The sequence below is a fragment of the Drosophila takahashii genome, chromosome 2R, assembly GCF_030179915.1.
Source record: "Drosophila takahashii strain IR98-3 E-12201 chromosome 2R, DtakHiC1v2, whole genome shotgun sequence".
Lineage (NCBI taxonomy): Eukaryota > Metazoa > Arthropoda > Insecta > Diptera > Drosophilidae > Drosophila > Drosophila takahashii.
In genome coordinates, this window is record NC_091679.1 from 27,136,165 (window position 1) to 27,162,167 (window position 26,003).

The 26,003-nt window shown below is 39.0% G+C and overlaps 1 protein-coding gene and 1 long non-coding RNA gene across 2 annotated transcripts; one reads left to right on the forward strand and one right to left on the reverse strand.

Annotated features, from left to right (window-relative positions):
* The first annotated feature begins 10,839 nt into the window (after positions 1–10,839).
* On the forward strand, positions 10,840–11,830 carry LOC138912695 (uncharacterized). Its single transcript, XR_011418252.1, has 4 exons — positions 10,840–11,025; positions 11,102–11,202; positions 11,537–11,650; positions 11,710–11,830. It is a non-coding gene; the product is annotated as an uncharacterized lncRNA (long non-coding RNA).
* Positions 11,831–14,829: 2,999 nt separating this feature from the next.
* On the reverse strand, positions 14,830–16,076 carry LOC108055003 (protein crossbronx-like). The gene has a single exon (XM_017138174.3). The coding sequence runs from the start codon at positions 15,900–15,902 to the stop codon at positions 15,102–15,104; it is 801 nt and encodes a 266-aa protein (XP_016993663.2). The 5' UTR covers positions 15,903–16,076; the 3' UTR covers positions 14,830–15,101.
* Positions 16,077–26,003: the final 9,927 nt, after the last annotated feature.

Sequence of the window (26,003 nt, forward strand, 5' to 3'; positions counted from 1 at the left end):
CTTTCATCCACAATTAACTAAAAACGGGACGAAATATATTTCACAACTGCAATCATTGCTGCTGTTCATAAATACAATTGTTGGCAATTTGATTAGATACGTTTAGCTCTAATTAATTACTTTGTTGCGGCTTATCTTCGAATCAGAACTACTCACCTCTGTTCTTCCGGTTAATTGATTTTTGGCCGCCCGCTGAGACCTTGTTCTTCATTTTATCGTATTGGGGTCAGTGGTTATCGTCAGCATTAAATCACATTTTTGTCGTAACTTTCAACAAATGCATTGCCATTGTGAATTTTGGGTTGCGGTTTTCGAACAGATCTGAAACTTTAATTGATTTTAAAGCCAACCTCGTGTGTGGGTGGCTTTGAATTAGCCAGGTTATATAAATTGTATAAGTGCATGTATGTATGCTTTTCTGTGGCTGCCGGCACTGGCAATCAACCAGCCAGCCCTCGCAAACAGCCGCATTCTGATTTATTCATTATAAATGGTTGATTTAAGTTATTTATAAAACTGCTGTGCAAGAATTTTTCGGTTTAGAGTTAAATTAAAAACAATACAGATGTTGGAAAGGAATTTTACAAAATGAATTTGCTGACTTTTCTATGTAAAGCAATCCCTAAATATTCCATTTGCAATTTAAGAAAATGTGAAAAGTTCGACAATTGAAACGATAATATTTTCCTATTTTCTTTAAGGCCTTGAGATAGTTTTGCATTCCAGGACGAGTAATAAACTAATATGTTTACAGCGCCATAACTAAATTACACTCTAGTTTAGCACTTGCATTGAAAATAAACTGAAAACTAAATTTTTTTCTTTAAAAAGAAAAATTTTTAAAAATAAAACGGATTAATTGTGAAATATAAATTTTAGTAAATAAATTCCAATTTATTTCAGAAAATTTAGCAAGTGAAATTAATCTATTGATTTTAATTGCACAAAAAATCGCCGTGTATCTCAGTTATTTTTAGTAAAATGCAGTTAGCTCGCCCAAAAAAAAAAAAACCAAGCGTTTAACGCAATTATTTATTGATTTTTTATTCAGCCATATTTTCTATTCACCGGTATCACATAACGCATTTAATATTCAACTGGACTGCGAGATTTGCCAGCGTTGCACTTTTTTCCTCAATTAATTGGCCTGTTCTGGGCTGGTCAACCGAATTCAGAACAAAAGTCCCGAAACCAAAAGCTAGCCAACAAAACTTTTCTGACAAAACACACATATACCTTATACACACGCACGGAACTGCTCCACTTAATTTCAAAAACTGACCGCACACAATCACATGCCAATCTCAATCCTTGGCGAAATAAAAATCAGTTACGAGTACACGGAATTTAAATTGAAGCTCAAATATTTGGACAGCCGGAGGAAAAGCCCCAACACGCTGGACGAAAGTAAAGTTGGAATGGAAACCGAGTTGCATTCAATTAAAAGAATTTTCGATTATACAAAGTGCGTTTTGTCAGCCAAATGCAGGCGAAGTCTGTCCGGCGTCCAATGGCTCTGGGGCGGATTGGGGTTGGGGTTGGGGGTTGGTGGCTCGGGGAAAGTGGGGAAAGATGGCCGAGGCAAAGGTAAATAAAAGTGGACATGTTAAACATCCTGTACATGACAACTACCAAAGTTACAAAGACAGCCGTTTCGAATAGGCCTCTCTGCTCTGCCCGGCACTTGACAATGCCCGGAGTATAAGTGCTCGAATTTTAAAACAGCAGAGGAAAACCACATACAGAAAAATCAAACATGGAATAAGACACCGAATGGTTGGTGGGGGAAAAGCAAAAAAAAAAGTAAAAACAAGACAACAAATGGGGCCAGGAAAATAGAAATCTTGAATCGGAATTTCAGCCATTTCAAAAATTGATTAGAAGCTTTGGCAACATTCTGCTGAGCTGTAGCTCATGCGAAAAGCCGGGGATTCCGGGGAAGGGAAGCGAAGGCAAGACAGCACCAGGTTGGCCCTCAAGGATATGCGGGAATCAGGGGGAGCTGCAGATCCTTGCCTGCAGAGGACTTCAAAACGACGACGACGACGGAGACATCCTTGCCCCGGCATGTTGCATGTTGCGGACAGCTCTGACTCAGCTCAAGTTGCGAGAATATTCCTGTTTGTCGATGGGCAGGCTCTCTGTGTTTTCTGTTTGTCTCTGCCACTGCTTTGTTGCTTAATGTACGAAGGGTTCGAAGGGGGTTGGGGGTTCTGGGGCATCGGAACTAGGTCAGTTCTTTTAGCCCGAGCTGCGAACACAGGCAGGACACGTAGTGGCAACTATCTGAAAATGACGCCAAATTACCAATGCAAAGTATCCTGGTCCCGTTTACCCAGTGCAAATATTGCCAAAAATAAAAGTAGAAAGAGCCAAGAAAATTAAAATGAAAATTCAAACATTGCCCCCGTTTACTTCGCTGTTTCCAGTTACCTGTTACCTTGGCCAAATCGCTTTGTTTCCTCTCGTTTCGTTTCGACTTCCTCCTTGGCAGACAGCTGCTGGTTTGCCACTCTGCAGTGTTTTTTGGGTACTCGGAAAGGAAATTTCCTTGGCTAGAAGTTGGCTCACATTGTCACAACACACATTCGCATATAAAGTTGGGGCTTTTGGCCCGGTTCACATGGTCTCCGAATGGTATTTTGCACAGGTGCTGGCGGCCTTTGAGTATGATGAAGTGTATATGGAACGGATATAACGTAAACATTTGGCGGGATATTGAAAGACAATGTGTTTGTTTGCTTCCCTCGCTGCTTTTGATGATGGCAAATTGAATGGGGTGTGTGGACTTTATTACCTTATTACATAGAGGTAAGTGAAACAAGGAATGTAAGGATGAGTACTGAAGAAACATTGCAATAGGTAAAAGGTAGCTAGGAATATAATAACATTGTTTCCAATAAATAAATAATTAATTTAGTTTAAATACAAAAACAACAAATCGTTCTCTAATAGTGGTATTAATTTTTTTTGAGCTATTCACTTCACTACTCACATTCTTTTCTTTAAAATGTATAATATAAGATATAAATGGAAACTCATAAACCATTAATTCCGTGAGTATCCGTAAATATACATTGACGTCACAGTAATTAAAAATTCAGTTCTACAAAAAACATAGCTCAACCCTATTTTAAACAGATCTAACTCAATGCGAATGTTAATTCGCCTGTTTTGTCGCTAAATCGCAGTGCTCCGGAACTCTGCAATGTTTTTTACACTTCCTTACACATTCTCAGTTTAATTAGACCAAATTAAAAGCGCGCAACGAGCGGCGAACAAAGACCTATGGAGGGGGATCCGGGGAATTGATGTGAAGGTAACCTCCAGAGCAAGCCAGCCAAATGACTTAATCGCATTTGCGCGACTTTGTTGCCCATCTCCTCCCGCTCACTGCTTTCAGCTCTTTCTATCCCTCCCTTTCTCGCCGACATTTGCCATAAAAATGCAAATGAAAAACCCATCTGGAAGGAGGGGGAAATTGGGGGAAGTACCAGGGAATTACCGGGGACACTCGAAGTAGAAGCAGAGAGGATGAAGTGATGAAGTGCAAGAGTTACGCCATATCACGATGTTGTCTGTGTTTGGTTAATGCCACGGCTAATCCGCGTCCGTTACCTTAATCCCCCTCGAAACAATTTTGTTAACAAACGAACATCAAAGAAAATAAAATGTGCAATAAATTTAATTTGCGCTGGCAGTGCTTGCTTGCGAAATAAAAATCACACTCCCTCACCGAGGAGCAACTTCCTTCCTGCCGTCCCCGTCTATATCTTTTTTCGAATAAGTAGAGCAGTGACGGTACCGAGTTCCCCGACTTTGTCCGCTGCTATCGCCAGGTTTTATCGACAAACTTGGAGTTGCCAAATAACAAAAAAAATAAAGAAAGGGAAATAAGTGTCAGTGGAACTTCGCAGCTTAAGCGGACTCGCAGTGAGCTCAACACTTGATCAAAATGCCACAAAGCGATTTGCATATTTTAATTAAATTCGCGCTTTGCTCTCCGGAATAAAAAACGAAATTAAAAAGAACCTCCGCCAGAGAAAAGCGCAACACGGTCGCCAAAGTGAAACACTAGGGTGATTGTGGAGGGGGAGGGGGAATGACTCCCTCTTTGCTGTCTTTGCTATTTTAAAAAATATGTAGAAAAAACCGAGCGCAACACATGTGACCACAAGCGTATTAAATTTTGTCCGCTCTCTCCAAAAAGCAAAGCGAAACACAAAATAAAAGCACAAATAACAGACATGGGCAGAACTTGGCCGGAATGGCTTAAAATAAAAGCATGGGTGGCGACGAAGAGGGGGTGCCAGCAGAGTGTGTGTGGCCATAGGTAGCCAACTAACAGAGTCACAAAGTGACTGCCAGTGTGAAAGGTCAGTGCGGAGCACTGAAAGAAAAAAAGACTAATCGCCAAATGAAAAAGGAAAAAAACTACATGTTAGCTGACAGCGAAATGTGATAGTTGGTTATACAAATGGCATCTATTCGGAAAACTCTTTGAACAAATCGACTTATTGATATTTTTTATTACACCGCATACTTGGAGTTCGGGCTTAAGTAACAACGATTTCGCTTTGATAAAATATTTACTTTAGTTATAAAAATTATAAATAATAACTATAAATCATAAAAAATATAGTAATTGTTTTAAAAGTGTCCTTTAAAAAAAAGATGATTTCCAATTTTAAAAAATCTTCTTCCAGACTTAACCCAAACTTTAGTTGTTAAAAATAATAATAAGAAATCATCAAAAATATATTTAGTGTTATGAAAGTGCGCTTCCTCAAATTAAAGATAATTTCGTAATTAAAAAGAAATGTTTTCTCAAATCAATCCCTTAAAATTAAAGTCTACATCCGCCCCTGGGATAGATAATATTCCTTGTAGCCGATATTACCCACTCAAAATCGCTTTCTCGCTGTGCAAAAGCCGGCAAGCATATCGCTGATACACATAGCTGCTGTTGCTGCTGATGTTACTTACCGCAACTTTGCCGTTCGCCGCTGCTGCAGCAGCAACATGGCCAAAGCGCAGTGCAGCATAAAGTGTTAAATTGGATTAATCCAGAAGATTTACGCTGCGGGTGATATCAACATGGTAACGTAGCAACAGCAGCAGCAAAGGCAGGCGGCAACATGTTGATGTCGTTGCTGTTGCTGCTGCTGCATCAGCCGGCAGCAACACTTGAGCGAAGTCAGCAATTTTATTAAAACCGGACGCGTACTTCAACACCACCGGAAATGCAACAACAAAAGCGGCGAAAAGTGTGTCAATGTGTGTTGATGATGGTGTTGTGTGTTGCCGTTGTTGCTGTTGCTGCTGGACGTCAACGAGCATGCAAATTTTAATACGAAATTGGGATTACTGAGGCGACCGCGGCCAACAACAATCGAGTTGCAGCCCAAGTTGTTCTGAGCTAGTTGCAATAGCGATGCCACGGCAACACGGCGGTAATAATGCCTCGACAGCAGCAACATCAAGCGGCGAAGCTGCATTTCTGCAAGCGCGTTGATTATCCCAATCAGCAACACTTTACCAGCGTAAATCTATTTAATTTGCCATCGGGCCCCCATGCAATCCGACCACAAATCAGCTGTTTCACCGTCGCTCTTGTTAAATGTAATTGAACCTGTTCTTAAAGTTTTGTTTCGTAATTTATTATTGGCGCATGAGAGTTGCCAGCCGAAAAGAAGAGAAAATAGCCCGAGTTGGGAGCCCATTGCCTATAGCTCCGCGATCTGGCGATCCGATCATCATCAGCCGAGTGATACTGATGATGATGGTGATGATGATTGAGCGACCAGGCATGCGAAGATCGCGCGCTCTTTTGCCAAGATCGTGCCTGACGCGTAATTGATTATTACGAGAGTGCAACAGCAACAGCAACACCACTAGCAACAGCAACATCAGCACAAGCAGCAACAGCAACAACAGGAAAATGCCACGGTAATGATGTATTAGTTAAACTTGGCCAACCGGTTCGCATTTCGGCCATGAAAAACGGTTTAGAATTAGGAGCCGTGATTACATACTTCTGGTGCCCCATGCCACGGACCCAAGTGCGTTGAAATTGAAAAGAAGTGGGCATCAAGTTGGTAAGTTGCTGTTGCTGTTGCTGTTACTGTTGCCATGGCTTCAGTTGCTCCTCATGTTGCTGGTTGGAATCCAGATTGGAGTGCAGCTTAGCAGCTTTGGTAAAGTTTCAGAAAGAGTAGATTTTATGGCTTTTGTTTTTTGTGTTGTGATATAGGGAAATTGAAACTGCACAAATGAATTGCAGAACTTAGGCACATAACAAATCACAAACCTCAGTTCCATTTATTTTAAATGCTGTAGGTTAAATGACCCAAATATAAGCGCAATAAAAAAAAAAGCAATTACTTTTTTTAAATTTTATTAATGACCTGTCCGTCGAAAACAAACACAATTATCCTAGGTCATTTAACAATTAAATTCTTCTTTTTCAATTGTCCGCATTAATGCAATAGGATTCTATTTAAAACTTAGCGATACTCTTATCTATCTTATCTATATCTTAAATAATAGTTTAGACGTTGAGATTAAAGCATTAAATATAATTAGCTTCAGTGGTGGGAAACTTAATAATACAACAACACACAAAAAAGCTTGATATGAAACGATGATCGATTTGATGTTATGTGGTACCAATTTCAACTTGGTATGCGTTCACCTTAATTCGATATGCTCGAAATGTAAACAACCGGTCAGTTCCAATTTCGAATGAGAGTTTCTCCATCCCACTCATGTACTTTAAGCGCTATCTGGATCTATTTCGAATTGAGAGAGTTGCACTACCCGCTCCCACTCGCATTGCTTCTTCGTCTCTTTTTTCAAATCAGAGAATCTGCTAGAGAGAGATATGCGTATGCAATACCAAAAATTTACCATGCGCATATCGATTTGACCACGACGAATTTTTCTTTTTTGTGTGTATCAACATGCCTTGGATTTGAGTTTTCAACCGCTTCCCGAAACATTTTCAATGCCAACACTCCAACAGCTGGGCAATATATATTCCTATGCACTCGTATCTAATGGCACTCGCGAAATTGACAGCACAAAAAGCTATGCAGGGCTATGCCGACAACGAGGGCCATAATTCATAAACTACAGCACATACCAAATACCAAGGGTCTACTATACGCGACTGACTGTGCCGCCACACGAAAAACTCCAATTTTAATTGCTCGACATTAAACGATCGGCAACGGCAACAAAAACAGTATTGAATCGGAACTTGGGCTTTGGATATCGCCCATGGTTGGGCATTGCAGACCGCAGCAGTGCCATAAAATATGCACGTTTCGTTTGTTTGCCGTTGGTTTGCATATGTCCTCATCCTCTTCCTCCATCTGCCATCCCAAAGTCCCCGGCAATATGGTCCGCGGATCGAAACTGAGACTGAGACCAAACCGCGCCGGAGCAGACAGCATTTAGCGTACGATTTGGCGGCGCGAAAAAGATAAACTCATAAATTATGGCATTGAATGTCACTTCAGCCACCGCCGATTCGCCAAACGCCGACAATAGCAACAACGACAAACTCAAGCCCGATTTTGCTGGCAGGACGCGGGACTGACTGGAACTGAGTCCGCGGTTGGGGCACCGGCGATAATGAAGCCCATTTTAAAGTCACTACCATTCAATGCGATTTGATTTACAATCCCATTTCGATTATAATCGATGATGATGTGTGTGCGCGCTTCGGCCGAGCCATGAACTTGCATATAAATACCAATCTGTGTCTTTGCCAGCCCCAGACTAAAAGTTGGGTAAGTTGGGGAGTCGGGGAGTTGGGTAGTTGGGTAGTTTGGAAGTCGGGAAGACGGCATATCGACCGACCAGGGAGCCGGGGAATGCTAAGCAGAGCAGATCGGGGGTCGGCGGTCTCTAGCGGTTTTCCAAGGAAATCGAAAAGCTGCCGCAGATCCGAGCAGGAGTTCAATCTTGTCTGCCCGCAGGCCAGAGCAACAGGCGCTGCACAGTGGGCTTTTATTGCTTTGCGACAACTTTTGAAACTTGAAAAAACAAGTCATAAACTTCTAGTAATAAAAAACCATAAGCCGCATAAACCTGACAGACTATCAAAAAAAGGTCTCTTAAAATCTCTTTCTACAAATATTAAGAAATTAGAAAAATATATTATACAAAGACAGCGCCCTAAAGAGATTTATTACAAATTTTAAAATAAATTTATTTATATACAAAAATTGTTTTGTTATATTTTTTCATTTTTAGAAAATATTTTCGATTGCATCAGTAATGGTAGACCTAAACGAAGCTTTATACTTGAATGTAATAAAAAACTTAAGTCTTTATTTAAATAACATGTATATAAAATATTTGCTTACCATTACTTGCAGCTTATATAGAGTTTAACACCACTGTACAGTAACGTCTGGCAGTCTTGTCCGTCCGCCTTACCTGTTGGCGCAATTGAACTTGAATACGCTTCGGTTCGGCAGCGGCGTTTTAGTTTAGTTAGCCCGCCAACTTGTCAGACAAACGAATGCGGAGCTAACGAACCCACAGCCACCCGACGACACCCCCATCCTCGTCCAACCCCACCAACTGCGGACCAGGCCGATCCGATTCCGATTCCGATGATCATTGTCGCATCCGCCACGATGGTGGCAATTGTTTTGATAGCCGCTGATAACTGTAGCGGCGGGGGGCATGAAGATTCGATTCCACTGGGGACAGAGACCCCAAAAAAAAAAAACGAAACCCCGGACAAAACGAAGTTCAATACAATGGGACCTTATATATTTTGTCACCAGTCTCGAAACAGTTCTTTATGGCCTTTTAATTGAAGCTGAGACCATTAACATTGGCCAGGCTGTTCCAGCCCACGCAATGGAGCTTAAATTTATTACAACTTAATTGTTAGCGTTAACGTTGTTGTGTTTTCTGTTGTATCTGCTGTTCAGCTTACGAATATGTCTTAATTTTTGGCGTAACGCCCACTCAATTTCAGTTGGGCGGTTCCCCAAGCCGGACGTGACTGAAGTTATGAAAATAACTATATTGCTGCAGATGGGCTAAGTTCTTGATTGATTTTATTTAGATGGCAAGATTAAGACTGTGTAAATCATTTATATAATCTTACATATAGTAAAAAGTTGATATGACATATAACTAACTTTTCATGACAACATCAATATTATGAGTAATTATATCGTACGACATTAATCTCTGATAAGATCAAATAGTTTTTTAGGAGTAAGCAATATGTTACCCCATTTGTCGCATTTCAACGCCCACCAGTTTTCCCTTGGCAAAAGCGCTTTTCTTTCTCTTCCTAGATGGTAAAGTGGGATTTGGAGATGCTTTTCTTCCCAGGCAATTAGTTCAAATGCAGTGTGCGACTGTGATATAGTCGCCCACTTACACTCATAGAAATTTTCCGGTAAAATCGCCCTAAAAACAAGGAAAATCGCCCTAAAACGGGGGTCAATGGCGACTAGGCAACAAAATAAGGGCAAATTGCCCTAAAAATACGGGTGAATTTGTCATACATTTAGGACGATTTTTCATAGATCTAGGGCGATTTTTCTATTTTCAAAGGTAATTGCCCTAAAAATAAGAAATGAGACCCTTAAACTAAAGGCAGTTTCCTTTAAATCCAGGGCGATTTTTTTGGACTTATAGGCGAATTGCCCTGGAAATCGGAAAAAATACCTTTAAACTAAAGGCAATTTTTTATAAATCTAGGGTGTTTTCTGGATTTTAAGGCGAATTGCCCTAGAAATAAGGAAAAATATCCTAAAACTAAAGGCATATTTTCATAAATCTAGGGCATTTTCTCTGGATTTATAGGTGAATTGCCCTAAAACATGCAAAATGCTCCCCAAAATTTCACGGCCATTTTTCATAAATAAAAATACAATTTCAATATATATTTTTTTTGTTTTTATATTTTTGTTTGTTGTTATTTACATTAACTACAAATATATTTACACGATTTATAGTTATACAAATTTACATACTCTCCCATTCTTATTGCTAAATGGATTATATCGGGTTTAGAAATTATAAATAATAAATAACTTTAAAAGAAACGGCTTCCCGAGTCTGCAATGGTGTGCTTCGCGTTCTTGCTCCCGGCGTCCTTTTTTCTTCTTGCTGTCGGCACCAACACTGAATGGATCGCAAGCCAATTTAAAGTTGATTGTATCTCTATTAAATGAAAACAGTCTAATTATTATATGATAATAGAAAAAAAGAGAAGCACTTACCTTCAGAGCTTTCCAAAAATTTGAGCAGGTTTATTTCCTGTTGCTTCCTTACTCCTGCTTTTAATAAGTCCGAAAAATGGTTTGCGAAAGCTGGATCTACACTCATAGAAATTTTTACCTAAATACTAGAAAAATCGCCCTAAAACCGAGGTCGCCCTAAAACTACGAAAAATTTTCTTATTATACGGGTGGCTAGCCCTAAAGTTACGAAAAATCGCCATGGAAAATATTTTTTAGGGTTAGTTTTACCAAAAAGGCCAATTTGTCCTGTTTTTTAGGGCGAATTTTTACGAGTCGACTCCAAAAGTAATTCCTTCTTTTTAGGGCGAAATCGCCCTAAAACGTTGAACAAAATAGCAAAACAAATGTTCTGAAATTGCCCTAAAAACAAGGAATAGTCAAACGAAATTTTAAGACGCAATTAATGGATACATATGTAATACATGTGTGTATGTGTGTGTGGTTGACAGGTCAAAACAAGTGAATGTGTGTGTATATTAGGGCGGACCTTTTTCTGTGAATTTTGATGCTGAGCGCATTTGACTTTAGAGAAGTCCACCCTTTTTTCTTCTTCTTTGCTACTTTTCGTCCGCTGCAGTGGCAAGGGTGGGGGTAGAAAGAGTTGCATTGTCTAGACTTTGTCATAATTTTTCGGGCGCTTGGCAGTGAAAGACGTGTTTGTATGAAACCTTTTGTTTGTGAAAAAGTGAAAAATGTAAACGCTATTAAAGGACTTGGGAGGCGATTCTTTTTCTGTTTTCTGGTGAGTACATACATATATAATTGTGCAATTTTGATATTAATAACTAATTGAATTTACATATCTGTAACAAAGGAAGGAAAATGCAGCTGAAACTTTAAAAAATTTGAGTGGAAGCAGCTACGAGGAGAAATTCCTGTTCAACTAGTCGGTCCAGAAGCGGAAGTGTGGCAGAACAAAGTAAGATCATTAATAAGAGTATACATATATGTATGTGTATATGTAAATAATGCTTGAGTTAAAAAAATGATGCAACAGAATACACACATACATATATATATATTTACAAGAAATCTGTATTTATGCACCGGACAAACCGCATTCACAAGTGCATATGCCAAAACAACCCCCAAATTTCTATTGCGACATTTCGTCAGTGCTCGAAATTTGCTTTTGCTGCTTCTTTTTTTTTCTAGGAGTAGCAGCAAACGCAATCGCAGGCTAAATGAAAATTGTGTGTGTTGGCTGTGCATTTTTATATTAATTTCTTATAAAATTTTTTTTTTTTTTTTAGATCGAGAACGCTTTTCAGATCCAGCTTTCGCAAACCACTTGTCGGACTTATTAAAAGTAGGAGTAAGGAAGCAACAGGAAATAAACCTGCTCAAATTTTTGGAAAGCTCTGAAGGTAAGTGCTTCTCTTTTTTTCAATTATCATATAATAATTAGACCGTTTTCATTTAATAGAGATACAATCAACTTTAATTTGGCTTGCGATCCATTCAGTGTTGGTGCCGACAGCAAAAACAAAAAAGGACGCCGGGAGCAAGAATATAAATTGTGTAAATATATTTGTAGTTAATGTAAAAAACAACAAAAAAAAAAATAAAAAAAAAAATATATATATATTGAAATTGTATTTTTATTTATGAAAAATGGCCGTGAAATTTTGGGGAGCATTTTGCATGTTTTAGGGCAATTCACCTATAAATCCAGAGAAAATGCCCTAGATTTTTGAAAATCTGCCTTTAGTTTTAGGATATTTTTCCTTATTTCTAGGGCAATTCGCCTTAAAATCCAGAAAAACACCCTAGATTTATAAAAAATTGCCTTTAGTTTAAAGGTATTTTTTCCGATTTCCAGGGCAATTCGCCTATAAGTTCAAAAAAATCGCCCTGGATTTAAAGGAAACTGCCTTTAGTTTAAGGGTCTCATTTCTTATTTTTAGGGCAATTACCTTTGAAAATAGAAAAATCGCCCTAGATCTACGAAAAATCACACTAAATGTATGACAAATTCACCCGTATTTTTAGGGCAATTTGCCCTAATTTTGTTGCCTAGTCGCCATTGACCCCCGTTTTAGGGCGATTTTCCTTGTTTTTAGGGCGATTTTACCGGAAAATTTCTATGAGTGTAAAAAGCGTTCTCAATCTAAACAAAAAAAGATAAAATTGTTAGAAATTAATATAAAAATGCACAACCAACACACACAATTTTCATTTAGCCTGCGGTTGCGTTTGCTGCTACTCCTAGAAAAAAAAAGAAGCAGAAAAAGCAAATTTCGAGCACTGACGAAATGTCGCAATAGAAATTTGGGGGCTGTTTTGGCATATGCACTTATGAATGCGGTTTGTCCGGTGCATAAATACAGATTTCTTGTAAATATATACATATGTATGTGTGTATTCTGTTGCATCATCTTTTTAACTCAAGCATTATTTACATATACACATACATATATGTATACTCTTATTAATGATCTTACTTTGTTCTGCCACACTTCCAAAACTTCCGCTTCTGGACCGACTAGTTGAACAGGAATTTCTCCTCGTAGCTGCTTCCACTCAAATTTTTTAAAGTTTCCGCTGCATTTTCCTTTGTTACAGATATTTAAATTCAATTAGTTATTAATATCCAAATTGCACAATTATATATGTATGTACTCACCAGAAATCAGAAAAAGAATCGCCTCCCAAGTCCCTTAATAGCGTTTACATTTTTCACTTTTTCACAAACAAAAGGTTTCATACAAACACGTCTTTCACTGCCAAGCGCCCGAAAAATTATGACAAAGTCTAGACAATGCAACTCTTTCTACCCCCACCCTTGCCACTGCAGCGGACGAAAAGTAGCAAAAAAGAAGAAAAAGGGTGGACTTCTCTAAAGTCAAATGCGCTCAGCATCAAAATTCATAGAAAAAGGTCCGCCCTAATATACACACACATTCACTTGTTTTGACCTGTCAACCACACACACATACACACATGTATTACATATGTATCCATTAATTGCGTCTTAAAATTTCGTTTGACTCTTCCTTGTTTTTAGGGCAATTTCAGAACATTTTTTTTGCTATTTTGTTCTACGTTTTAGGGCGATTTCGCCCTAAAAAGAAGGAATTACTTTTGGAGGCGACTCATAAAAATTCGCCCTAAAAAACACGGAAAATTTGCCTTTTTGAAAAAACTAACCCTAAAAAATATTTTCCATGGCGATTTTTCGTATATTTAGGGCTAGCCACCCGTATAATAAGAAAATTTTCCTTAGTTTTAGGGCGACCTCGGTTTTAGGGCGACTTTTCTAGTATTTAGGTAAAAATTTCTATGAGTGTAGTAGGCCCGCTGGGGAAATGGCCTAAAATATGGCTGCCGACTAACGTCCATAATTTCATGAGCAATTTTGGGAGCCAACAGGATCGGAGGAAGGAAAGCACCTCGCATGGTCGCGGACGATGTTGCTGGCAAAGTGCAGTGATAAATCAGATTGTCACTTTTGTATATTTGCGCCAACTGACGATGCCGTCTCCCTTGGAACTGAGTTGCATGCATGCGAAAGCAGGCTCCTGATGCGTTCATGCACAGCAGCGGGCATATAAATAAAATTTACAATATACCTCAATTAACTATGTATTTAGGCACTCTTTCGCACTAATCTGCAAGGCAATAGTGACATGTAAATAATGGATTTGAACATTTTTTGTTATTTTTAAACAAGTTATGAAAATTAATATTAATTTTAAGAAGTAGTAATATTTTGTTGAATGCCGCTGCATTGCATGCAAGCGTCTGCCGACTGCCTTAAAATGCATTCACCAAAGGGAAGCGAGAAAAAAAGCGAGAGAACAGGAATGCATTTCACTTTGCCAATGCGCAACGAGTCATAATTATTATTATTTTGATTACGGCACCTGAAAGATGACATTATTAACATCGCTAATGTGGCGAAACGGGGACGCGATGTATGTACATCGTACAATGTACACACATACAAAAGGGCATACTTAATTAATTGATTCACTGGGAAAAATTGAAATTAATGTTTCCTTCTTGTGGTTAATATAATTTTGGATATTCGATACAATAAGTGGCTAATAACGGATATTGTTTTCAATTGTCCTTATCCTGAACAGAATTTCTGCAATAGTAAGTGAAAAACAAATAAACGTTAATTGAAACCATTAATTGAAACAAGAACAAGCTGTCTAAAACATACGCTTTTCGTTTTTAGTTGACACATTTGCAAATGCTTGCTGTCCTCCACTTTTGGGTAGTTAATGGAAACTCTTTACAGAACTTTTATTTACATGTACAAAGTCCTAAAAAGCGCAACCAGAGACACTTCAAATTATTATTGGGGAGGGGCTTGATTTTCAATTATAATTGGATAATTATTCTATCCTTACATGAGTAATTTATTGAAATAAAATCACATTAAAACGATGCTTTATCCTAATTAATTAAGTATTATTATCTTTAAGAATTGTGTTTCTCTCAACCATTAATCCAAGAAACCACCCAATAACGGGGCGAAGTGTCCAAAATATATATAGGTATCTAATTTTACACTGTGCAGCTGGTGCTCTACGTTACAGTAAGTCTTACTTTTCACTCAGGTGGTGTAATTTATGGATAGGAGCACAAAGTTGTTAGATTACATTTGTACATACATTAAAATTGATTTGAGCCTCGTATGTGAATGCAATTTTGAATGCAAATTTGTAGTGGTAAATTGATAATTTTGTTTTAAATAGTTTAAAAACGATCAAAGCCATTACTATTAAACAGTTTTTTTTTTATATATATAATTATGATTGGTTTCCAACCAATGTGTTTGTGTTGTTTGTATGCTTTCCCATCTAGCTACTCGACATTCACAGCTTCATCACGCTGGGATTCAGGTATCTGCCCGATGTGCAGCTTCTCCAGCTGATTGGCCTGCTCCTCATCCAGCTGCCTGGAGGAATCGATATGGCCCAGATACTCCGACGGCTGCGAACAGTCCATTGAAGTGGCCTCCTTCCAGCAGGGACTCTTCAGCTGGTCCATAAACTTCAGATGCCGTTCCGCACAATAGGGCTCCACGATGATATAGTGGGGATCCTCCGTTTGTGGTCGGTCGTACATGCGAAGTCGCGAGGTAATGGCCTGTTCCTGGACCCGTTTGATATACTCGGGCCGACTATTGGCCAACATGTTCAAGGCCTCCATGTTGTTGACCGCATCCATGACGACGAGATCGCCCGAGGACGATTGGCCGGTACAGATACTGCCCTCGGGATCGGCAAATATGGCCTGGATATAGCGGAGCAAGTGCCAGATGTGATGTTGCTCCTTGCGCCACTCCTTGAAGAAGGGCGTCAGATCGAGCGTTCTATTTTCCGGGCAGATGTGCGGATGAAGGATGGCCGTCGAGAAGACCACAGTTAGCAGGATGAATTCGTCCGGGAAATTTTCCGGCAGTAGAATGGAGAAGCGAAACACGCTGCCAGCATAGATTCCACTGTGCACGAAAATCACGCCGAACCAGTGCAGTCCACAGGCATAGCTAGGAATCGCATAGATGTTCTTCAGTTCCTCCTTTACCAGGTTGTACTCGGCCAGGATCTGGTAGCCCTGTCTTATGAGGGCCATTCTCGGATTGGTTGCCGTAGTATACCACATGGTGTTTGCACGGTATGGCTAGGGCACAAGATGGTGGCTCAAGCTCCTCCAAAAATCTAAGTCGTGATAACTGAAAATTTGGAAGAGCTTGTGGAATCTTGCGGAACGTTTTTGTGTGTAAGTGACGCTCCAAAGGCCTAGAAATGGAATGGAATTTAAGACTACATTTTCTGACAATAAATTCTGAAACCATAGACTTTGTGTCAATTTTGTAAAGCCTAGTTTCCACAAAGATCTAATTAAATTTTCACTAAAGCATCCAATTTGTAAGTTACAGAAAATTTCTCAAATTTATAAAAATAAAACATGTAAGGCTTATTTTTAGTTTATTTTTAACTTAAAATTAAAATGTTGTTATTGTTGATGAAAATTAAAGTCGCGTTTATGAATCGGTTTCGAGCTGGAATGTTTATCAATTAAATTATAAATTATTGCCTGAGTTTTAAGGTATAAGAATAACAAATAATTGTTACAATTGATTAAAAAAAAATCGCAATATAAAAATGGCGGATTTACATAAATTTACTCATTTGGATATCATTGGTGTTCTTGATTTGTTGTTGTCTAACATGAATTTTTTTATTCAGGAAAATTCGAAATAACTGCCATTGACTATAATTATCATTATTTTGATCTCATATTAAGAAATTCGTTTTAGAAAGAATTTTTGCAGTGGAAACCAATATAATAAATAAATCGAATCAATATGAAGTATCAATGCCGTTCCGAGATATATTCTAAATTAGATATATTATAAATATTTTTAAGTAGAACGTGCTAATTAATTTTTTTTCCCTTTATGACAGCTACCAATGTACTTTTTGCCGAATAAAATGGACACTTACATTTATGCAGCATGTCGACTTACTGCAAAACAACATACAAGCGGGAAACGGGAATTGTCCGCAGAGACCTCAAAAAACTATGTATGTCCAGTCACAACTACACAAGCTCCTTTGGCGGAGGGGGGTAGGCGGGAATTAACTGCAGATGGGCCTGAAACTGCGGATCTGGAACTGGTACTCAGCGGCATATTCAATCATGTCAAGTGTAATAATTTTGCGAATAGCAGATACACGCAGGAACCGAGCCCGCAGCCTTGGGGAGTTGGGGATTTGGAGGACTGGAGATCTGGCGGTCTGGCGGTTTGGAGACGGGGCTTAGACCGCATCGCATGTGTGTGTGTGCGGATTTTTGATTTATTGTCGCCACGATGCTCTGATGTACGGTTCTTTCACGCACTGGCAACATAATGTGGTATTATAATGTCGCATGTTCTGGCCGTGTGAGCTGGTGTTTGGCTCTGCGTCCGTGTGATTTGTTATGAATTTATTATGTGACGGAAGTGGCTTTGGCAAGGCTCTACCAACTCGTAACTGGTCAAGCAGGCGAGAATGTTTGCATGCCAATAACGATGCCGATGGGCGCAGCTGCTAATTGGCACCGCTCACCTTTCTTCCCCAAGAAATCGCTCTTGGCAGAACAGCGAAATAACTTTAGATATTTTTGGCACTTTAACGCGAGTCTTGTTTTACAATTTAGGGAAGAGGATAGTATCTTATTTGTAAGGATACTTGGTAACATATTTATAAGTAACTTGTTTAGACAACTTTATATTTAGCTTAAAAAAAATTAAACAAATTTTATTTTCCCCTTTAATACTAAAAGCGGTAAGGTATATTCATCCAAATTTGGATGCATTGCCATCTATTTCGATACAATTTCGTTTTACATTTTTCCCTATGATCTTTCACATTTTACACTATCTGAAAAAGATCTGATAGTACATATATTTAATGCCGTTTCTGTACATCTAAAAGAGTATTTCCCTTTTCGTTCTTCAAGTTGCAACTCTCTACCCCTCTTTATTTATTCTTTTTTTTTTGCAAACATATCCAAAACACTCACTGACTGAGACGGACAGACAATGACGCTTCCTTGATAAGTTCAGCCCAAAAAAAAGGGGAATGAAACGAATGAATAAACGTGCGAAAGATAAAGGAAGTGCCAAAAATAATGAACGGAAATAAAATTTGGTGTTGCGGTGCTACAACTCATTAAAAATTATACCGCGATATGAGGCGATATGATACGTTATGATTTGCGACTCTGGAACCGCGAGACTTTCTTTATTTCTTTCGCCCCGAGTGGAGTCCAACTTACCTGGTGGTTAACGTTAACGCCAGTTGTCAGGGGGCCTGACATGGGTGCAACACCCAGGCGTGGAAAGGGATTCGCGGCCAACTCATTTTCACCTACAATATCAAAGTGACAGACAAAAAAATAACACTTTCTTCACTGAATTAAATATTGCTGGGTTGGGAAATTGAGAATTAATCAATTATGTTGACCCATTTAAAACTTTAAATATAAATCAATTTTTCCTTTTAATTACTTACATTTATGTAAATCTTTAAGCATGTGTTTCAATGTAATTAATTTTCTTAATATTTATGTTGAACAAACTTACATATGAATTCATTTCTCTAGGTGCACGTAACCCATGTCAGAGTGTTTGGCCCCAGGCAATTGCTAATATGTGGCCCGATTCCGATTCTGGGGATTGCACCTGTGGGGGATAGGGACACCGATACCACTGCCTGTCACCTGGACCGACCTGTCGACCGACCACGAGTCCAGCATTCAATTTCGGATTTCATTCCAGCTCGAACTCATATGCGGGCAGCAATTTCTCCGCCTTGCTGCCTGTCCTTCTTATCAGCTTTCTTCATTTATGCTGCGTTGCCTTTTGGGAACGAAAAAAAAACCTTGGTGCCGAACTGAAACCCAGAACCCATCCCGATTTTGAGGTCCGGCATTTGTAATACGGTGGCATATAACACTTAAGTGCCTGTTGTTGTTTCATAAGATAAACTCTTGCGGGGCCCACATACGGCCACTTTTGAGGCGAAACGGCGGATAACGCGATGCCAATTTCATTTACTGGCACTTTCATTAACCAACGCGAACAACCCATGCCCCGTCCCAAAAAAAGACGAAGAAAAACTGCATCAAAGTTGAATAAAATAAACGAATTGGCGTGTTTTTTAAAGTTCTCGCTGAAAGTTGCGGGTTGGCCACAAATGTTTGCTCTTACCGCAACGGAGGAAGGGAATTCTGAGAACTGTACTCAAATTAAATGGGTTTGTATTCCAGATGCAGCGATTGCTATCAATCAGTTATATTCGGGGAAAGCTCGAGAGTGTAGTCAACAAGAATCGGCGGAAGCAGTGGAAACTGTGCAAAAAATTGCATTGGCAACGAAATTTGATTTCGAGAACTGCTCTTTTTCTTCCTTTAAATTCTGACACATTTCTTAAAATATTTGGTATTTTTAGCACAGACAAATATTATAACAAGAGAGAACGCTATAGTCGGGTTGGTGTCCCGACTATCTAATACCCGTCACTCAGCTAAAGCGATCGCTGTGTCGGGTTGGTGTCCCGACTAATAATCGTAACTCAGCTAAAGGGAGTGCGAGGGAGATAGATATATGTTGACAATTTATAAAGCGTATAACTTTTTAATGAATGGTCCGATTTGAAAAATGTCTTCTACATTTCGATAGGTATAAATATACACAACAAAATTGCATTTATACTTCTCGGAAATCTTTAAAGATGTGGGCGCAGGACCCATTTTAAAATCGTTAGTGGGCGATTGTGGGCGTTAGAGGGGGCGTGGCGCTCGGCTAAAATAAACTTGCGCTGCGTAGGAAGCCAAAGAATATGTGTGGGAAATCTCAACCTTCTAGCTTTTGTAGTTTCTGAGATCTCAGCGTTCATACAGACGGACAGACGGACAGACGGACAGACGGACAGACGGACAGACGGACAGACGGACATGGCTAGATCGACTCGGCTAGTTACCCTGATCAAGAATATATATACTTTATGGGGTCGGAAACGCTTCCTTCTAGCTGTTACATACTTTTGCACGAATCTAGTATTCCCTTTTACTCTACGAGTAACGGGTATAATTATAATAATCTATAATTTAAATGAAATTTAATCGTTTTCCCTGTGTTAATACCAACCAATAAAATAATTATGGTTTTTTAAAAACATATTTCATTTCTAACAGCCAATCGATTATCTTTTACCGCTACCAGCAAGAATCAATCACAATGCTAATTTGCTAAAACCAAAATATTCCTCCTAAAAGCAGGTAAAACGATGAATTCCAATTGCTTCTTGTTTTCTTAGGTCAGAGAACTGAAAAGGCGAAAACTCTCCATTTATTATGAATTATGAGCATGCAACTAATCCTTATTGTTGTGGCATACTTTCAGGCGGTGTCATAAATAGTCCCCAACTTAAAACCAATGTGTGGAATTGTGAATTATTATTGCCATTATTGATTTATGCGAAAAATGTGTGGTGGGAAAGAAAGCAGGAGGATGGAGGAAGGCATTGGTCAAATGCAATCCCAGACTCTGGAACTGCTCTCTGTGTGTGGCTTATTCAAATTCAAATTAGATTATATGCAAACACCGGCCACTCTTTCACTTGCCGTTCTTTATTATTATATAGGAATGCCGACCGAAAAGAGCAAAAACAGCGAACGACGGACGGTCTACTAATATTTGCATAATCGCAGGCAGCTCAAACGGAGCTCAGCTGAACCGAGCTGAGCTGGCCAACATGCGGCAAAGCAATTATTTCTTTAAAAATAAATTGCATGCACAATTGGTAGCAATAGCAATTGCAGCGGCAGTTGGAACAACAAAATACCCACGGAGGATGAGGACCACCAGAGAATGGAATCGGAATCGGAATCTGGCCGAATGCAGGTCCCGGCGACGACTACGAATTTGGTCAAAACCTCTTTTTTGTGGCCAAGTGGAAAGTGGAGGAGGGGCAGCTCGTTTTTTGCGATTTGTGTGTACGCCTCTTTCGTTTATTTGCATATCGATTTGGAGTTTTTAGTCTGCCAGAACCTACTGGTCTTTCCATCTCTTAGTCTCAGGCCGAGAGCTTCCCCTAAAAGTACTTGCCATGATTTTATTTGCCCACAAACAATTGCATAATTGCCCAGCCTCTCTAGTCTGTTGGCCAAGCATTTAGCCCGGGGTTTCGGGCTCATAAATAAAAAGTGCCTGAATCTCAAGTGCAAATTCAATTTTTATAGCACACTTATGTAATCTCCGGAGCAATCTCTCGATGGGTGACATAATGCCGGCCGATCTGCCCGATAAGCACGTGCCATAGCCCGTTTCCATGGAGTAAGTTCTTAGTTGGCCGGAATATCGATGAGTGCAATAGTCTTAATTCGCCGAACGACCTGATTTCTTGGTAAAAGTTTTCGGGCAGTCACGTAGCCATAAAGCGTTGCTAAGTCTATTGTTGTTGCAGGAAAATTGAAAAGTTTTGTGGCCTGAAATTGTGCCCATCAACTTTGGCATATGCGCTAACCACTTTCAACTCTCGAGTACCTTTGGTTTTAATAACTTTCAAGAATCTAAATAGTTTCAACTGTGAAACTACATTTAATGACTTCTTATGTTAAAGCCTAAATTTTGTTGTTAATATTAAAAAATAAGTCTAATGCAAACTTTTTTATAAATTACTATTTTTCTATTTCGCCTGAATAAACCTGACTAAAACTAGGGTGTCTAATATTTCCTTATTCCTGAACGCTGACTTTTCCAAACGCCCCGGGAAATAATTAAAATTTTCACAGAACCTCCCTGCTTTTTTCGCTTTCAGTTCTTTCGTTTGCCTTGTTAGCCACATAGTAAGCCCTTTGACCAGTCAGCTCCGGAAGGGTGAAGCCCTCCAAGTCAGTCACTCTCATTATGTCCGCTCGTTTTATCATGTTCCTTGTTGACATTCGCGCAGACACAAATGAAGCAATTTTCCAGACATGCAAAACGTGCAACAGTTGCGACTGTTGTTGCAAATGGGAATTGGAATTGGAGCAACTGTTGCTGCAGTTAATTTTCGTATATTTAATTCGCTTTAAATTATTGCAGAGCGGCCATGACGTTGGTAGCTGGCCGCTCTTTGATGTGCGCCCCGTCACCCATCACCTCATCACCCGTTAGCCATTAACCAAAGGTAAGGCCAGCAAAAAGGAGCAGTCTCGAGCCACAAACTCCAAGCTTCAAGCTTCAACTCCGAGCTCCAGCTCCATCAATGATCCATCTGTGCAATTTGCAAGGCAAATCAAAGGCTTAATGAATTCATTTCAATTAAACAAACAAAAAGCGAATCAAGCCACAGCCGCATCAACGGCGATAGACAGTTTGCATTAATAAATCGTTTAGCTGGGAGCTCCGTTTCGTATATCTCCGGGCCAATCCATTTGAACTTGGCATTTGTGGTCGGAGTGGACTGGAGTGGAGTAGAGTGAAGTGCACAAAAAGCGATACCAAGAATCTTGTATTAATTGATTCTGATCTTTGAAGTTTAACCCATGCAGCTGCCAACCGAAGAATGGGGCTTACTTAAAAGGTTACGGGTCTTGTAATTTGTGTCTTCTTTTTAATGAGCTAGGCAAACTAATAAGAAGAATAAAAAAATTGAAAGCCTATGATTAATTATTGCAAATTGGTATTTAAAATAATTAACAGTCTTTTTTTATGTTTTTATATCGTTATTGATGTACTACATTTATGGACTTTCATAAGATAACTATAATTACTATAAAAATATTTTTGGTTGATATATTTATTTATGGGTATTATAAGTTTTATTTATTACTCATTACTGAAAATCTCCTGATTTATTTCGTACGCAAGCTATAAACTCATTTTTCCGGAAATTTCGTTTTTATATTTTACAATCCACCGCGAAATCGAGTATGTTTATTTTCCGTACATTCCGGACTGTATTTACAAACAGCTTAAGTTTATGCACGGGGTCAGTCACCCAAGACTTTCGGATTGCTCCCCTTTTTTGGGAAGCGACCGACAGCCGCATGGCTGATAAGCCTTAAGCTGCTTAATCGATGACCAGAGAGTTGTCAAAAATAATTCACAGGCCGCGGCAGCGAATAAAAGGTAAATACAAATACAGGAAGACAGCCCGGCGTATACGTAATGTTATCTGTGCAGCAGATCTACCCTTTGGTGCTCGCTGAAAAATAGGGGGGCATGCGAGGAGCGGAATCCCATCGGATGGCCAAAACAGAGTCTCCTGGTCGCGGGGCCCTTACATGAGAAATATTTTAGCGTACAATGCAAAAATGGTAGCAGCTTCGCAGCGTTTCCTTATCAGCTGCAACTCCGCTGACGGATGCACCCAAAAAAAAGAAAAACAAAAAAACTCCAGAAATGGGAAAAAAAGGAAACAAAGGTAGAGGAGGAGCTGAGATAATGCCACAATAAAGACAGCATAACGCGCCGCTGTTGAAAAATCGGTGCTCGAGCCTGACCAGCAGCATCAGCAGATGGAGAGGATGCGTCCGCATCAAGATAAACAAGCGTGCGCCTCGGTCTTCAGAATTGGTTGGCATTATATATATACATACATTTCTGCTGTATCTGCCCAGCCACCGGTGAGCCGAAAATCAAAGCTATAATAATGCATAAGTAATTCGCAGCAGCGGCAATCGAAAAGAGCCATCGGAACCTCGGAGCTCGTGCCATGGCTCAGTGCCTTGACAACAGTTAATCAAAATCCAGAGAAACAGGGCCAAGACAACTCGAGCACACAGCCTTCTTAAGCCTCTTCTCCGCCTCGGGCAGTTATTTATTAACTGAGTAGCATTTATCGGCACATCGTTGAGTGGCTGAGAGGACACCGCCCATACTCAAAGGATTCGTAATGAGAGCAGTTGAAAAGCTCTTTTTATGTGATTTAAAATCATCAGATATTTTTCCCCCTTTATGGCGGTATAATGCAATAAAAGAAAACTTATTTATGTTTATGCAACTTTGAAACCTTTGAATCTATATTTATACCCGTTACTCGTAGAGTAAAAGGGTATACTAGATTCGTGCAAAAGTATGTAACAGGTAGAAGGAAGCGTTTCCTACCCTATAAACTATATATATTCTTGATCAGGATCACTAGCCGAGTCGATCTAGCCATGTCCGTCTGTCCGTCTGTCTGTCTGTATGAACGCTGAGATCTCGGAAACTATAAAAGCTAGAAGATTGACATTTTGCATGCAGATTCTAGGAGTTCCTACGCAGCGCAAGTTTAAAAGGGTGCCACGCCCCCTCTAACGCCCACAATCGCTTATATACGATTTTAAAAATTTCAATATTTCAGAAAAGTAAAAATGCAGTTTTATGGTGTTTACACTGGTAAAAAAAACGCATAGTAAAATCAAATATTTTTTTAGTTGATTTCATTTACTACTTTTCATAGTTAAATCAAATAAATAAATCATTGATTTTAATAAAAAGCATATTTAAACCTTCATTCAAATATAAAAATAATGAAATCGAAGGGAATTATATTTGAAATGATATTACTGATGTTGAAAACCAAAGTCGCAATAGTAGTTTTTAGTATTGTAAATAGTAAGTTATATACATAGTATAATCAATGTTTTTTTCTGATCCGATTAAATACTTTCGCAATTTATTTTGAATAAAAAGTTTATTTGACACAATTATTTTGAAAGTCAAGATTCAAATAATATTAAATTAAATTTCCATAAAATGTATAAGTGAAAAGTAGCATTTTTAGTTTTAAAAAGTTATATGTGTTATGGATCGTGTTAACTTTACATTTAAATTGAACTTATCCACTCGCGCGTAACATGGTGCGATGGATCAATGGGTAAGGCATCTACCTCTGACGCGAGAGGACCCCGGTTCGAAACCGTCTGAGGCAGAGTAAGTAAAAAGTTTTTAAGAAGCGTATTTAACATTTCCTTAACATTTATAAGAACAATATTGTATTAAAAAAGTTGTAAAAATTACTAATCACAAAAAAAAAAAAAAATAAGTTGTGGTGTCAGCGGGTCTTGAACCTGGTACCCCCGAGCACAAAATAGTATCAGAACCAAGCCCTTGACCCCTGAGCCATGCCCATATTATTTCCTTTCGAGGCAGAATGCTCTTTTAAGTTCACAGTAATATTTTTGATTGTAATGACAATAAATAACTGCATTTCAAAATTAAAGTAAATACTTTAGGCGCTCACTCGAAAAAAAAAACAAATTTGTAAATTATTATTACAAGATTCTGGATAAAAAAAATAGTCAAATCAAATACAAAAATCTTTGAATTTACTATAAAAATATTTAAAACATTATTAACTATGCGCCATATACGATTTTACTATTTTCATGTTAGGATCTATTTCGCTGGGAAAAATAATTGAAACAATGGTAAAATAGTGACATTTACCATTTTTTTTTTTACCAGTGTATCAATACCTATCGAAATGTAGAAGAAATTTTTTAAATCGGACCATTCGTTAAAAAGTTACGGCGGATCAAAGTTTTATCTCCATCTCCTTCGCACTTCCTTTAGCTCAGTAACGGGTATCTGATAGTCGGGGCACCCGACTATAGCGTTCTCTCTTGTTTAGATCTATATATATTCTCCATAAAAATATATATTCTCCATGGCAAAACAAATTAGATACCTTTTCCCAGTGCCCATTTAATAAACTAATTTTAATTGATCGGTGAAAAACAAGGCAACTAACTAAGTACTAGGGGAAATTCCAGGGCCTCGAACTCTGCTTTTTCGCTCGCCACCTTGTGCGGACCGTGGGCCAATATTAACTGGCCTAACAAGTTCAACAAAAGGCATCGCAGCACAATGGCCAAGGCCCGAGGTGCAGTCAAATCCAGTCGCAGCATAGGGCCAAAGCCAAACAATGCCACTCGGCTTGTAAAAACACAGGGGAGCACACACAGTGGCCAGACCTGCGGACACTGAACTAGATTTTCATTGCCATGAAAAAAAGGAATTAAGCCAAGAGAACGGAGGTAAAAAATGAAATCAGGAAGTGTATTATATAATTTTATAGATACTAAACTCAACTTTGACACAAATCGGCTGAGTGCGGTCTGTAAACATGACATTTGCTGTACACGAATCCAGCCAGGAGTCGCTTGGCCAAGACGCTGCTGGCTCGTTTGGACCGCTTCTTTAGAGAAGCTGGAGTTGCGCTGGGTGATGCTTATCGCAAA